This window comes from Gasterosteus aculeatus, chromosome Y, assembly GCF_964276395.1.
Source record: "Gasterosteus aculeatus chromosome Y, fGasAcu3.hap1.1, whole genome shotgun sequence".
Taxonomy (NCBI): domain Eukaryota; kingdom Metazoa; phylum Chordata; class Actinopteri; order Perciformes; family Gasterosteidae; genus Gasterosteus; species Gasterosteus aculeatus.
The window spans coordinates 8,733,275-8,749,785 of record NC_135709.1 but is presented as its reverse complement, the minus strand read 5'-3'; the positions used below and the strand labels follow the sequence as shown (position 1 = coordinate 8,749,785).

Genomic DNA, 16,511 nt, shown 5'->3' with positions numbered 1-16,511 from the left:
TTGAAGCCAGGAAACGGAGTGTTCTGTCCACGTAATGTAGTACTGACGACTGTGTTTATCTTGCAGGTGAGGCACCTGTGCGACACAGGAGAGCCCAGGGAAATGCGCATCGAAATCGAGAATGTGATCAACTCTTCGACGCCAAAGTTGGCCAGGAATGGTTAGTCTCTGTTACCTGCTGTAGAATATGAACGGTTTCAGTAGTGCATAAGAAATGGTGCAGATTGGTGTAGGCGCCGATTGCTGATGTGTAATATTGAACTATTTCCACTCTAGACAATTGTCTGCTTGACAAGCAGTCGCGAGGTAACACAAAGTCCGAGAGCATGGTGTTGCTTTTCAAGAATTCCTGATAGTTCTGTAACAGTTGGAAACTGTCAAAATGAACAATGCAAACTGATGGAACTTGTGGGATTGACCGATTGCAGCCTTGCAGATTTTTGTGTACTAACTCATAGTCAAGCTCACTGGTTTATTCAGTGGATTTATTGAATGTTTTTAAGGTTTCCTGTGTGCATCCTCTCCTAATCTCTCATTTGCCTCCATGTTTGTCCTTTTTAAAGCTTTTCACTGTTCATAATATCTACTCATTGGCTGGTTAAAACTGGTACTAACATGAATGAAGATGCCGTGGATGACGGACCTTTGTGATTCCATGCTCAGCCTTCCATGACATTGTCCAGCAGAAAACTGCGTCGTGCTCCTCAGAAACAGTTTTATGTTCAACCCAGATTGTGTTTAACCTGCTGCGTCATCATCAGGCCTTTTTTGATTTTTCTGCCTCACCAGAATCCATAGCTCGATCCAGTAAGCTGCTGAATTGGTGCCAGAGACAAACTGAGGGGTACAGGAATGTCAATGTGACGGATCTTACGATGTCCTGGAAGAGCGGTCTGGCCCTGTGCGCCCTCATCGACCGATACCGACCGGACCTCATGTGAGTAGCTAAAAGAAACCTGTACGGAACCAGTGACGGGCCTATTTATTGGGGCCAATATCCTCAATACAATACTGTGTTTGTATACTATTTACATTATATACAAGAATCTTTATTCCTGGTTTTATTCCTGACCGACTTGTTGCAGCAACAATAAGTTACATTTTTACAAGAATTCTTTTTGATTATTTTAGGAATAAAAAATAATTATCCAAATTCATATATGAATATTTATTTTTCTTTCAAGAATTAATAAAACAATGTTTAAGTCAAGCCCGATGTTGCACAGGAAATAATATTATGCGTCCCTTCCAGACATACAGTTTATTAATGAAATACTGGTGTTGGATCACTGCTCTGTATCATGCCCGACGCCAAAAACCACAGAAGCGCCATGAGGGCCGAGAAAGTCAGGCCTGAGCGTCCCGATGCAGAACACCGTTCAAAAGGAGTTCAGATTCCTGCCGATAACAAATGTCTTTTGCAAAAAAAACATTTTGCAAACTCTGCCACGCGTAACCCTTTATGGTCCGAGCGAAAGGTTTAAAACTCCTGCAGTGCCTGTAATGATGAGCCCGCTGTGTGTATATGTGAATGTTGTTCATTGTCTGGTTGGGACCTTGTTAATGAGTCAATCACCACTGTAAATGGGTTGACAGCTCTATGTAATAATGGCCTCTTGGAGCTAGGGCTCGGCGATATATCGGTATAAACGAATATATCGATATATTTTTTAATGGGATATGGAATTAGACAATTTCGCATACATCGATATATTTCAGCCAGGGGTGGAAGCACTTCAAATCTTTTTCACCACCTAAAACAACGGCACAAACTGCAATACGAAGAGTGTGTGAAACTGCGCGCTACAGAAGCCGCATGCCAGAAACGACCCGAACAAGCTCCAGCCCCGAAACAAAGCTCACTGCAAACCTCATTTTCCCGCAGTATGCCTTATGAAAAGAAAAGTGACTAGTGGTGCACTATAACGAAAGCGGTGTTCTATCACATTGCTAAAGACATGGTCCCTGTTGCAACTGTTGGACAAGTCGAATTCAAAACGCTCCTGAAAACGATGGACCCGAGATATGAGCTTCCCAGTCGCAACTACTTTGCAAGAGAAGCACTCACAAACATGTATACTGAAGTCAGGCAGAGCCTTGCTGACCGGCTCGCTAATGTGACCCATTTTCCATTGACCAGTGATGAGATATTTTTTTATTTATATGTGCACCTTATGGAGCTTTGTTTTCAAAAAGAATACTCCTGTTATACACGTTGTGTTTACATATTATTATTTGAACGGCTGAGCATTTGTTTATTGTTTAATTTATTATTTATTCATTTTTATTTATTTGATTTTATTTGAACTCCTTACTGAAATTGCTGGTTTCAATTAAACAACTAATGACATGTCATATTTGGCTTTGACTTTGCTTTGACATTTGCGTTCAGGTTTTCTTCCCTTTAATGTGGAGAAAATATCGGGATATATACCGTATATCGATATCCAACCAAAATATACCGGGATATGACTTTTGGTCTATATCGTCCAGCCCTACTTGGAGCCCTCTTCATGTCCTGACCTGCTCCTCCCAAAGAAAGACACACGCACACACATAAACCCTCTCTTTAACATTACACACAGTAAAAACAACACCGTCTCCATCCGCATTGTAGTTTGCGATGCGACAACTGCAATTATAAGCTATAAGTGTCCGCGTCCCGAGTGACCTTTTAGCAGTGCAGCAGTTGTGCTCCGCTGCTCTTTATAGGCCAGTTGATGGAAGGAGGGGAGGGGGAGAGATGAGTTACGGTACCTCCGGGAAACTGTGTTCACGTGTGCTGATGTGCACAAAGGCATCAAGGGGAGAGCTCACGTTGTGCCTGATGTTCCAGTTATAATGCTTTTAAGTGGATTGCACGTGCAGTTCAGATGTATTGATGGCTCCTTCTAATGGTATTTTCAGCTGCAGTATTGATGCATTAATTCTTCTTTCTGCAACGTGTGTAAGTATCCTGCTGTACGGAGATGCTTCTCTTCTCCTATGTACTTGCAGTCTCCGTGTTAGACCCAAAACTGCTGTTTAGTTGCTGGAAAATAGAGACAAGATCTCTCTTTTTTTGCCGATTCATCACAAAATGAGCAATATTAGATCATTCTCTTATCGATTTGGAGCGTAAGAGAATACTCAGCTGGGTGAAAGTCTTTACTCTGAACAATCCTATGAAGATTGTATTAAACTAGAACATGCATTTACTGCTGAAAATGCGTTGGAATGCAAAAAGCTGAAAGCTGAAATGAACTTCAGAAAATAGCTGAAAATACAGAAAGTTGAAGGGAATTTTAATACATTTGCTGAAAATACAGATATTAGAAAAGCTGAAATTAATTTGAAATTGCTGAAAATACAGAAATGGGAGAAGCGATAAGGAATTTCCACAGATTTTCTGAAAATGAAGAAATGAAACAACCATAGAAGAAAGAATATCAAAATATTGATAAAATACAGACATCAGAAATGCTGAAATTAACTTCAATAGATTTGCTGAAAATACACAGTTGAGAAAAGCTTGGAAGAATCTGAAATGGACTAAAAATATATTGGAATAAAAAATACTAAAGAAATATATAAATTTAAATATTGCTGAAAATTCATAAATGACAAAAGCTGAGTTGAGTCTTGAAAAAAATATTTTTTGCAGTAATATTAGTAGTAATTGTAATTTTGGCAGTAATAATATTAGCATTAGAATAAGTAGTAGTTTTAGTGTCAATAGCAGTAGATAAATAGTTGAATAGTGATTAGTGAATATTTTAATATTGGGTTTTTATAGCTGAAAGTGTGGAGGAGGAGTTGAAAGGTGCGACGCAAGAAATAGAAGAAAGCGGAATAAAGTTTCGAAGAACAATACTTGGAATTCTTAATGCATTCCAACAATAAGTTGAATAAAGATTCGAAGAACAATACTTAGAATGCTTAATGCATTCCAACAATAAAGAATAGAAGAACAATACTTGGAATGCTCAATGCATTCCAACAATAATATGAATACGTTTAATAAAGATTCGAAGAACAATACTTGGAATGCTTAATGCATTCCAACAATAACTAGAAAATGCATTTCCAGCTGAAAATGCGTTGGAATGCAAAAACCTGAAAGCTGAAATGAATTTTTAAAAATAGCTGAAATTACAGAAAGTTGAAGGGAATTTGAATACATTTGCTGAAATTACAGCTATTAGAAAAGCTGAAATAATTTGAAATTTCTGAAAATACAGAAATGGGAGAAGCTGAAAGGATTTAATAGATTTGCTGAAAACAACTGAAACAAATTTGAAAAATTTGAAAAATGCTTAATGCATTCCAACAATAAAGAATAGAAGAACAATACTTGGAATTCTTAATGCATTCCAACAATAAAGAATAGAAGAACAATACTTAGAATTCTTAATGCATTCCAATAATAAAGAATAGAAGAACAATACTTGGAATGCTTAATGCATTCCAACAATAAGTTGAATAAAGATTCGAAGAACAATCCTTGGAATGCTTAATGCATTCCAACAATAAAGAATAGAAGAACAATACTTGGAATTCTTAATGCATTCCAATAATAAAGAATAGAAGAACAATACTTGTAATGCTTAATGCATTCCAACAATAAGTTGAATAAAGATTCGAAGAACAATCCTTGGAATGTTTAATGCATTCCAACAATAAAGATTCGAAGAACAATACTTGGAATGCTTAATGCATTCCAACAATAATTTAAAAACTTCAGTAATCAATCATTTTTGAATAACGATCACATGAGCAATGTAGGGGTCGCTCATAGTGACTGGATCGATAAGTTGGTTTGTAAATGTCTTGTCCGCAGTCGTCTCCTCCACGCTGTGTTTTGTTGTTGTTCAGAGTTTCGCGCGGCTGCCGCTGCGTACTGATGACGTCACAGACAGGCAGACTGAATCGAATAACGTTTAACGTGTCTAAAGTGCTAAAAAACAAACAAACACGCATCCACACCGTTTTTGTACTTAAATCCAATGTGCAGTTTCCAAGTATCGATACAATTGATTATGTACCATTTCAATCGATTTGTAATCGATATATGTCGTCTGGAATGCCAATTTGCGGAGCACAGATCGATTCAGTTGCATCGCAGGAATATAAATCGATCAATCGATTCAATGAATGAATCGTTTCACCCCTACTGGCCAGGCATCATTTCTATCCCCAATCTGTCGTTTGCCTCGGCTCCACAGAGCTACAGAGCATCTGTCGGCTTTTGAATTCTAAAAACCACCCACGCAGACAACGTAAGCAGTCAGCTGGTGATCATAGTATTTGAATCACACTCGTCCGGTGTTGCTTCCTAATCAGTAGTAAATGATAATGTTGTTCTGTATTTGTCTGTTGGCTAAAATAAATTACCATAACAATTTGGTTACATCATAACGATGTGGTTTGCACAGCTTGTTTCTGTAGCAACAAAAAATCTCCCGTGCAGCTGTTGGGGGGTCTAAATTAATATAATCTCCTGTAGATGAAGATATACAGTTTAGGACCATAGTTTAATGTGGTAATGAACCAATGGAAGATGTCACATGTTTTATTCTTTGTTGAAAAAAAACTGTTAAATATGAATGATTTACATATAAATAAAAAATGATAAGAGAAAAGAATCCCAACATAATGTATTATTTAAACAAATCTGCTAGTTTTTCTAGTAAATGCCCGCGTAGCCTGTAAATGTGCCTTTGTGTTACATTTACAGGAGCAGCAGAGATTTAAGATTGTTGACATTGAGTGTTTGTGGGTTTACGATAATAATCTTTTTGCCTACTTGTCCCCGTGTCTTGGTCCCTGCATTCACTGCTCACTCTCTCTTCCCGCTGCGCCCAGTGACTTTGGCTCCCTGGACGAGCGAGACCAGGAGAAGAACAACCAGTTGGGCTTCGACGTGGCGGAGAGGGAGTTCGGCATCTCGCCCTGCATGACGGGCAAGGAGATGTCTTCGGTGACGGAGCCGGACAAGCTCTCCATGGTCATGTACCTCAGCCAGTTCTACGAGATGTTTAAGGACACAGTGCCCCCCGGAGGTGAGACCGGGGATTACAGTGGTGTCTATATGAAGTGCCGCGGATGATTTGACATCATCATTTCCCTTACGACCAAGAGGATTTAATCAGTTGCTTATTTTCTGCTCATTTCTGCACAGATAACCACAATTTGAGCCCGGAGGAGAAGGCGGCACTGATCTCCAGCACCAAATCCCCCATCTCCTTCCTCAGCAAACTTGGTCAGAGCATTGCAATATCCAGGAAACGGAACCCAAAGGTCAGCGTTGGAGAAATGCCCCGTTGGTAATGGCAATATTGGCCCGCGAGAGTGAAAATAACGAGTGACGTTGTCGTCAACAGGACAAAAAGGAGAAGGACGTGGACGGTTTGGGGAAGAGAAGGAAAACCAGCCAGTCCGAAGATGTGAGTGGCTCAGACAGCAAAGCGACTCAGATGTTGAGTTTGTGGTTATCGTTTGTGCAGCCAATCCAACCACAGCGGGCTCATTAATCCCACTCTGCTGACAGGCAAACAGGCTTCTCATGTCTGCGTTCTCACAGGAGGAGGCGTCCAGGAGCGGCCGTGACGACAGGCCGTCCGTCCCAGCCGTCCTGTCGGAGAGGAAAACGGACCCCGGCGCCGTGGGGAACCACAACAAGGTCAAAGTCATGGCCACCCAGCTGCTCGCCAAGTTTGAGGAGAACGCTCCTCAGGCAACGGGACTCAAACGACAGGTACGGTGGTGCAAAGCTCTCCACTGATTAGGCAGCTAGATGCTGAATGTGTCCGGACTTTGTTGCACTTCAGATCATGTTTCCGTGCTCATTGTGGTTTGTTTAACCCTTCAACGCATAACTGGGCCTATAAATGAGCCGAGGTCCAGAATGCTTAATGTGGGTCAGGGCTCGGTATTGTTTCTCGTCACGTAGGCGGCGTCACACTGCCGAGCGGGTCTGGAGGTGAACTGGTTCGCAGAGCTTCGGTTGGCCTGCCACCGAGGGAGGGAGGGCGAGAGGGAGGGAGGGAGAACACTAGGCCGGATTGTTGACTGGGGGGAAACTCTCATCTGTGCTGTTTGAGAAAATGTCTTGTTATTGTCCATCTTCAAAAAGCTGCCTCTGATTTTGAAGGGCTTTTTTTCTACATGGAAGCTTATGCTGGTGTGTTTGTTTGGACATTGAAGTAGGTGGAAATGGCAAATTGTATGATTTATGTTGCGGCTAAACTCAACTTTAAGGTTAATCTTTGGCGATATAGAAAAAGCCAAATTGCTGCGCAATTGTTTAGCTAAAAATACTTAAACACAAAATGTTCTCTTTTCATTCATTGTTTTTTTGTACATTCCCTTTTAAATATCCCTAAGTGCTATTAGAAATAGCACACAGCTCTCCGCATGGTCCTCTCATGAGTGTGACTTATTTCCTCGTTAGTTTTGAACACATGATTTTCCCTTTGTTTCCATCCTGAATCGTCTCTCTGTTTCTCTCTCCTTGTTTCCACCTCTCGTCTTGGACTCTGTCACGACACCCTCGCACGGTTATGCGCCCCCTCCCCCATCTTTGTCTTGACCACGAAAGGGGGAGTCTCTGCCCAATCTGGATCGCCTTTTTCCCCTTAGGGAGCCGGTGCGCCTGCCACCCGTCCCGGCGTGGAGAAAGGTAAAGAGGGGAACCGCCCCCCACCTCATCCCCTGTAGCGACCTGCAGCTAGGCTGACCTAACCATGTGTCCCCGCGGTGTGTGGCATTAACCTGGGGGAGCGGCTTCGTGCCGTACTAGTCACCTTGTCGGTACACAATCAGCTGATTCGAGGCATCAACTCAAAGGCCGGTTTGTTGCGTGCGTAACAAATCTGTGTGTGCGCGTTTCACATCTCAGTCAAATAGACGTGGTTGTGTGTGTGTGGTTTTTTTTTGTGCGGGGCGCTTTGGAGTGCGTTGCCTTCAGGGTCTTCTGCTGTCTGTCCTCTGCTTATCCTGTGTCCTGGTCAGAGGTGTCAAGTAACGAAGTACAAATACTTCGTTACTGTACTTAAGTAGAAATTTTGGGTATCTATACTTTATTTTTCAGACGACTTTTTACTTCTACTCCTTACATTTTCACACAAATATCTGTACTTCCTACTCCTTACATTTTAAAAACAGCCTCGTTACTTCCGGGCTTGTCGTAGTTCAAAAACACACACACACAAAAACCCCATGTAAATGGCGCTATCCAGACAGAGTGAATGTGATTGTGTTTGGATGAGAATATAAACATTTAGCATCCAGACACCCGATTGGTTTTCTCCGCGATGCGCCGGCAGATCGGAGCGACACCGGGTGGGAAAAGTGGTCGGTGGAAAGTTGGTATTTAGCGACATGGAGCCTCCTCCTCTTCCTCCTCCTCCTCTTCTTCCTCACGCAGATTCCATGTAACGTTAAATGAGTATCTTCATGACCGTGGGTTTGTCCTAAATGTTTCATTGAGAGTCTGGCACAACACAGCGACTTGCAAGTAGTGCAGCGTATTAAATAAACTGATGTGTGTCTTAATGCGGCTTTAGAAATGAACACACGAGGATTCTGTTTTTGCTCATGAAGCCTGAATATACTGGTTATTTGACCAATGTTTTGATAACCGACCGCTGCCAGTTCAGTGTTTCCCATCATTATAAACAGGGGTGCGTCCCCCCCATGACGTAGTGAACCTGGGGGAGACACTGCAGTCTACCTCATCAATGCGAACAACGCGTGTGTGACTTGTGTCACTGGAAAATGGGTTGTGGTTTTATCTGTTTAAGTCAGATACATTTGTTGTTGTTGTTGTTGTTTCCATCATCCCAACAGCAGGTCACGTGATCCGCAGGCACCTTCTGATCACATTGTAACGGACTGACGTGTTGTGTGAGCGAGGTTACACATTAAGAGTTTGTCCTTAATGGAATTTCTTACATTACTTTTACTTTTATACTTTAAGTGAAAAGCTTGAGTCGATACTTCAACTTCTACAAGAGTCTTTTTAAACCCTAGTATCTGTACTTCCACTTGAGTAATGAATGTGAATACTTTTGACACCTCTGGTCCTGGTTCAGAGACGCACGCAGCAGCAGGAGCAGCTGAGCATTCGCTATAAAAAAATGATCAAGGGTCAGCCGCTGCCCAACAGAACCTAGCCTAGCTTCAAAAGCCCAGTAGTCCTCCAACAACCTTTGCATCCCATTCGGTCCGGACCCCCCCCCCCCCCATTACCCCCCATCTCCACCCCCCCCCCCCCCCCCGGTCATCATCCTGCTTTACTGTTCTCTCTTTTTCCCCGATGATGCTTGGAAAGTAGTCTTCTTTTTGTCTTGTCACTAGATTAAGTATTCCCCTCACAGAGACGGATTTAAACTCCAAACCCCCCCCGTCCTTAACGAGATTTAATTCACTGCTGGTCCTAAACGTCCTCAAACTGCACAGTGAGTCTAGCTGCAAAGTTAATTAATTTAAAGTCTTTTGTAAAGACTTTAAATAATTGCAAAAATTCCAGGCACTTATTTTAGGATATAGTTATTTAAGCTACTCTTATATTCAGTACTCACTTTTTATATTTATTATATATATATATATATATATATATTTCACAAGGCCTTTTTCTGTGGTTTCCTGCACTCTGCTTGGCCATATTATATATATATATATATATATATATATATATATGACAAAGTTAACTAGAGAACCAGTGAATCACTTCCTTTTTTGACCACTGTATTCATAGGCCTTTTTCCTGCATACACTTAGTCTGGGTAGGGTAGTCTGTGTTTGGGTGCCAGGATAACGATGCTTGCGTTGTGAAGTATCACCCCACACTAATTTTATTAAACAAATTGATAACAAAAATTAGACTGATGCAAATATGGTAAGCTACAACTTTACCTTTTTGTTTTGCAAAGTTTTCAGAGCACTGACATTCATTATCCCGCTGCAGATTACAACAATTGGGAGTGCGAAGCCTAATTGCTCTTAGCAGCCTCATTATTTTCATCATCATTCTCTTCCTCCTCTGCTGAATCTGCCGTTCCTGTCCTTCATCTCTCAAGGCCAGTGGTGGCGCGGACCAACTGTCCAGCTCGGGCTCTCGGAGCTGCCCAAAGAAAACCATTCTGCTCCCTTCTTCTTCCTCCACTTCTTCGCTCTGTCTCCACTCAGAGGTGACACACAGATTGCTGTATCCGTCTGTGTGTGTGTGTGTGTGTGTGTGTGTCTGTTTGTGTGTGTGTTTGTGCATCTATCTCTGCCACGTGTCCATGGAAAAGCCATCTAGTGGCCCATTTTACCCAGACTCCCATTTGTTCTCTGAAAGCCTCCTCTAATTATGTCTGCCGTACCACCCGATTTGGCCTCTGCAGGATGTGGTCTGAGAAACCTTTTGAAAAGGTGATGACATTTTCTGCTTCGTACATCTCTTCTGTGATTGAATTACGTATTCCTTTGCAGGAGGCAGCAAGGCCTCTGCACTGTGGTGATGAAATGCCCTTATATGTGCTTAGTATTCAGGAGACGGCTGAGCTACTGGCCTCTCAGCTCGAGGCCAAGCCAGCCGGAGCACAGGTGAAATTCCCCTGATTGTTGGTCAACTTCACCCTTTCAAAAATAGACACCGAGATCATCAGTGTTGATAATATCTATCATTAGTCTAAACTAGTGATTGCAAAAGGGAGCATGCATTATGACCTATGAAGGAATATTTATGATAGATAAGATGTGTTTGTATGGGATTCATCTTTCTGTTTATTTAGTTATTAAACTGTATGAAAGCACCGATCGTAAAAAGTGAATCCTTCTCGCGTCCTTTTTAGTTAACAGCCATGGGCATATTCAAATAAAGGCCCCCACCTGTCCGAGTCACACACCTTGAGACAGGTAGATATCCACGTGCAGGAATGTGCTGTGGTGACGCGAGCGCGCTTCACGGAGCCGCATCATCTCACACAAACACACGTGTTGCTCAGCAAGGCTTAAGCTCACTCGAGACTCTCTTTAAACGCCGCCTGCTTGTTGTGAAACACGGAGGGACTCATTTGCTGCCCGTTGTCTGTGGGTATGTGGGTGAGTAATCCGTCCTTGTGACTCTCTGCCTCACGTAAAAGAAATATTCACATCTGGCACGCGCCTGAACCTAATTATAATACCCACACAGTCACGACGCCAACCGAGTCTCTAGCAGTTGTCTTGGATTTGGAAGAGCAGCTTGGCAGCAAAATGAAAAAAAATTAAATAAATCTCATCTAGTTTAATTCCCATGTTGACGAGCGCAGTTCCAGTGGTGTCAGGAAAAGAACTTGGGAAAAGAAGTGGGACTGCAAAGCGAGCTCCAATCTCATGCACAGTAACAGCCTGCGTGGTTCAGGATTACCTCATACAAACAACGTCCATGCGATCTCTGTTTTTAATGATCTTATCCTCATCGACTAAAGATTTAAAGTTATGACGGGTAATAACAGCACAGGTCGAATGGTCTCTTGCAACAATTTCTTTTATCAGGAATCAGGAAACATTTATTGCCAAAATATGTCAAACATACAAGGAATTTGTCTTGGCGGTTGGTGCCGCATATGTGACGGTTCGTGGATCGATGACCCCCAGTCATAACCTCTGCCGTGGTCTCTTGTCCGAGGGTTATGAATTAGCTCCTACAGTCCGGCAGTGGGCTGCCGCGTGACCTCCACTAAATTCTTTTACGCGTTTACGCCTCTTCTCTCCCCAACAACTGACCCTCAGCGCTGTCCTCCCGCAGGGCTCCCTCAGGAAGGAGTTCCCCGTCAACATCGGCGGCAGCGACGTGTGCTTCTTCTGCCGAAAGCGCGTGTACGTGATGGAGAGGCTGAGCGCCGAGGGGAAGTTCTTCCACCGCAGCTGCTTCAAGTGCGAATACTGCAGCACCACCCTGCGGCTGTCCTCCTACGCCTTCGACGCCGAGGACGGTGAGGCTGCCGACCATTACTTTCGTGCATCGTGTTTCGTTTGTCATGAAGTTCCCAACGAACGACTGTAGCCGATAGGAACCAAACAAATACAAATAAGTAAAATAAAAAGCCAGTTCAATACAATTACATTCGTTTGTTTGGCTTTACAGTCTGTACACATGCGACATCGTCTTGTCCCAGCATCGTCACGTCGGCTCAGTTTGCCCCGTGGATGTTTACCGGAGGCACAGAGATAAATGAGCTGAAAGCAACACGTGCACTTTACCAAGTTGCACCGGACTTCGCTCATTTCTGCACAAACGTGGGCCGCCAGATTCATTTGAAAGATGCTACAACCACATGACTTTTCAACCCTTTCTTAACATGTAAAGCTCAGCCCAAAGGCTGGTGTTGAATCACATTACATTGACCTCAGAGTCACGTTCAGTCTCGTAGTTGGTCTGTGAGCTGCTCGAGGATAGGCGGCAGTTTTTCACATTTAGCCGTGGGACTTCTGAGCCGAGACAGAAGGGAAGATCTTTTTATTGTAAATGGCTATATATATAATCTTTATATTTTTTGGTTTATTTGTAAAAAGAAATGCATGTGGAAAGCAAAGGATAAACCAGAGGGAAATCACATGTATGCTTCAAGCTTACGTGGGATTTGGAATCAGAATCCTGATTCATATTTTCCAGATTATGCAATGCACATATTTATTTCTCAGTTGAATTGATTTGCATATGCGCTTTGTGTTTCCTTTACCCGACAGGGAAATTTTACTGCAAGCCCCACTACTGCTACCGTCTGTCCGGCTACGCTCAGAGAAAGAGGCCTGCTCCCTCCCCCGGTCCCATCACTGCTAAGGTACCGTTTCCCCTGCACTAGATCCCGGTGGGATTCACGGGCGCAGCCTTGAAACCAGCGTATTGTTTTTGTTTAAAAGCTAAAGAAAAAGCTAACACGTGGGTGGCAGTAGCATCAGGGGACATTGCTGCGGTTTACCTCGTCTGTCTGTGCAGGAGAACCAGGCGGCCCAATCTCCCACGGCAACCGTGGATGCCCCCGGGAGGGCGGCGCCGACGCCGGCGGCTGCAGCGCCCTCGGCCGAGCTCCAGCCCTCAGGTACCCCGCTTTCCTCTCTCGCTGCGGTGGCTGCGCCTTACCGTCTGGTGACGGGCACGGGAGCCCGCCTGCGTACCCTCCGCCGCACGCTCTCCTGGACCTGCCATCAGGTGGCCCGCAACCCCCTAGACTCCCCCTTTCTGTGTACCTACTTCATCTACCTCTTCAGTCTTTTTTTTTCTCGCAGACATTTTTGTAGCTTGGGATTTTAGATTTGAATGGTGCATCTTTAATTTATTTATTCTTCTTGGCTTGGTCATTAAAACGGAGTTGGTCAGAGTTCCTTCTGGTCGGCTCGTCAGGCGCAGTATTAGCCATTTGTAACTCCTACTGTGCAGGTTTTATTAACAGATGTGGCAGTAATGTACCAGCTGTTCTATTCAAAATAACATTTAAAACTCGCAATCAGCAATGTGTTCATCTAAGTTAATTCCATCGACACTTTCCTGCCTGTTTTAATGAAGAGCCAAGCTTTGTTCTGTTGTGATTGTAACCTCCACTTTCTTATAGCTGTACCTCCTCCTGTGTGATGTGTTTCTTTTAGAGCCTGCGTTGTGATGTTTCTTTCTCTATAAGCTGTTTTGCGCCTACAGTGTCCCTTCTACTAAACCCACCATGCTGTGACAAAGTGCCTGTATCTGTACTTTTTGTGAGCTTTACCTTTCCCCTCCTATCAGAGCATCCTAAAACTGAGAGCTTGACTAGTGCTTGAATTAGTGCCTGTGATTGGTTCTCTTGTGACCCCCCCCCCCCCCCCCCACGCCCCCCCTTCCCGACCTTCCTGTCTGCGCTGTCGTCTTGCATCCCTCGACCGATCGCCTAGAATCGTTCATCTTTGCTGAATCGTATATTATTGTAAAGTATGATCAACCAACACTAGACTGAGCTGAACAGGCTGGTAAGATTAACAAAAGAAGAGCACTATAAGTTAAAGTTAAGTTATGTTAAGGCCTGCTGCAGTTATTTACTGGACTGTAAAATCAAAAATACTGTTAGAATAACCAAACTAACACATAAGAACTAAACACATTTAGCAATCATTATTCTACAGTGTTTCTCATGTTTTAGTAATAACATAGTGTTAATAATAATTCTTATTTTAAACATTTAGGTTAGATATGCAACTATAGGAGGTATTTGTAGGATCACGGGTCAAACCTTTTTATTGAGTTCTGGTTTTAGTAGTGGGATTTATATGGGTTCATTTCTGAATTTGAGAGCAATTTAATGGCTGCTTGAATAAGTTAAGGGACAAAAAGTTTAGTATGTTGTAAAAAAACTATATTATTTACATCCATATATATATGTACACACACAGTAGATAAAGTTAGGTAAATAAATATACAGTTTAAAGATTTGCTTCTCAGGATGGGAAAAAGGCAAGGCACCAATCTGGTATTTAAGACTGTAGTATACAGAATCATTTTAGAATGTTAAACTTATGTGTGTTTGTTGATAATATTTGCTGTAGGAAAATAATCTAATGCAATAAATTCAGTTGTAGATCTGCAATCGGTGTGTCCTTGTCAGTTTGTTCTTAAAATACAAAGTAATGTGCATGAAGAGTCAGCAGTTGCATTTCCTGGATTTCTGATGGGTTTGATGCACTAGACTGTTATGTTTACATAATACATTGGATTTCTGTAGCACTTTAAAAAGGTACTCAAAAGCACTTTACGGGAAAAGATAAGATGCATAACAAAAATAATCGGAAACGAGCGTCACAGGTTAAAAGCAGAGTTAAGGATGCAGAGCGTTGTGTTGTTCACGCACATCTTCAGCGTGGTCTTTCAGTCAGCCCTGCACGGCTCCCACACCGCAGAAGTTTCTCTTCTCTCTACTGTTGCATGTAATATGATTCTCAGTTGCCTTTTTTTGTTCTCTCCTTCGTCTGCCCACCTCCCTCCCCACCTTGACCCTCATGCCATGACGCCATTTCCCCTCCGCCCTTCGCCTCCGCCAACGACCCCAGCACCGGGGGTAAACGGACTGCAGGAGCCCGGCCTGGCCAAACGTCTGCGGGGAACTCCGGAGCGCATCGAGTTGGAGAACTACCGTCTGTCCCTGCAGAGGGAGGAGGAGCTGGAGGAGGTGCCCGAGGAGACGCTGGCAGAACACAACCTCAGCAGCGTGCTGGACAAGCCCACGGATGCCGACCTGGGCTCCAGGTAAAAGCATAAGAAATGCTGATGCTTTGACAGTTGGACAAAGTCACAATAGAATCTGCATTATTCACGTCTGCATTTTCTTGAAATTAGTTATCCATTTAAGTGACAAATTATTTAGTTTTTCATGTATAAATCCATCCAGCAAGCCAACTAACTAACAATATTGAACAAAATTGAGTTGTTTTTTCTAAATAAAAAACTTACACTGAAAAGTTGTTTTAAAATAAATAAACTAGCATTAAATCATCTCTGGGAACCGTCACCTTATCGTGGTGGAGAGGTTTGTGTGTCCCTATGAACCTGAGGGCTGTGTTGTGCTCCTGGTAGGGTTACCCTTGGCAAAGTGGTCTCAGGCGAGGGGCCAGACTAAGAATGGTTCAAGACGCCATGAAAAAACGGAAGAGGGAAGGAGTTACCCAGCCCGGAGGAAGCCCGGGGCCCCCATTTGGAGCCAGGCCCAGATGGAGGGCCCGACAGCGAGCGTCTGGTGGCCGGGTTTACCGCGGAGCCCGGCCGGGCACAGCCCGAAGGAGTGACGCGGCAGCCCAACACTCTACTCCCCATGGGCTCACCACCTGTGGAGGAAACCGATGGGGTCGGGTGCGCTGCTACAAGGGTGGCAGTGACAGTGGGGGGTCTAGACGGAACAGACCTGGGCGGCAGATGCTGGCTCTGGGGACGTGGAACGTAACCTCTCTGGGGGGGAAGGAGCCGGAGCTTGTGCGGGAGGTGGAGCGTTATCAGTTGAATCTGGTGGGGCTTACCTCGGCTCTGGAACCACACTTCTGGATAGGGGGTGGACTCTATTCTACTCCGGAGTGGCCCATGGTGTGAGGCGCCAGGCGGGTGTGGGGATACTCATAAGTCCCCGGCTGAGTGCTGCTACATTGGAGTTTACCCCGGTGGACAAAAGGGTCGCCTCCCTACGCCTTCGGGTGGTGGGGGGGAAAACTCTGACTGTTGTCTGTGCATATGCACCAAACAGCAGCTCAGAGTATTCAGCCTTTTTGGAGACCCTGAATGGAGTCCTGCATGGGGCTCCAGTAGGGGACTCCATAGTCCTACTGGGAGACTTCAATGCGCACGTGGGCGACGATGGAGATAACTGGAGAGGCGTGATTGGGAGGAATGGCCTCCCTGATCTGAACCCGAGCGGGTGTTTGTTACTGGACTTCTGTGCCAGTCACGGATTGTCCATAACGAACACCATGTTCGAACATAAGGATGTTCATAAGTGTACGTGGTACCAGAGCACCCTAGGCCAAAGATCAATGATCGATTTTGTAATCGT

The 16,511-nt window shown here is 43.8% G+C and overlaps 1 protein-coding gene across 7 annotated transcripts in view; it reads left to right on the top strand.

Annotated features, from left to right (window-relative positions):
• Positions 1–16,511, top strand: part of LOC120812478 (protein-methionine sulfoxide oxidase mical3a-like) — a 56,444-nt gene that overhangs the window by 19,603 nt on the left and 20,330 nt on the right. For 4 of the 7 annotated variants that reach the window (XM_078097503.1, XM_078097505.1, XM_078097504.1 and 1 more), the window contains exons 11-23: positions 67–160; positions 277–306; positions 790–937; positions 5,845–6,041; positions 6,161–6,279; positions 6,363–6,425; positions 6,530–6,736; positions 7,580–7,660; positions 10,062–10,172; positions 11,759–11,945; positions 12,700–12,794; positions 12,950–13,052; positions 15,025–15,220. In XM_078097503.1, coding sequence (XP_077953629.1) covers positions 67–160; positions 277–306; positions 790–937; positions 5,845–6,041; positions 6,161–6,279; positions 6,363–6,425; positions 6,530–6,736; positions 7,580–7,660; positions 10,062–10,172; positions 11,759–11,945; positions 12,700–12,794; positions 12,950–13,052; positions 15,025–15,220 — 1,631 coding nt within the window. The remainder of the gene's footprint in view (positions 1–66; positions 161–276; positions 307–789; positions 938–5,844; positions 6,042–6,160; positions 6,280–6,362; positions 6,426–6,529; positions 6,737–7,579; positions 7,661–10,061; positions 10,173–11,758; positions 11,946–12,699; positions 12,795–12,949; positions 13,053–15,024; positions 15,221–16,511) is intronic. The other 3 variants (XM_078097501.1, XM_078097506.1, XM_078097507.1) reach the window with 3 other exon arrangements.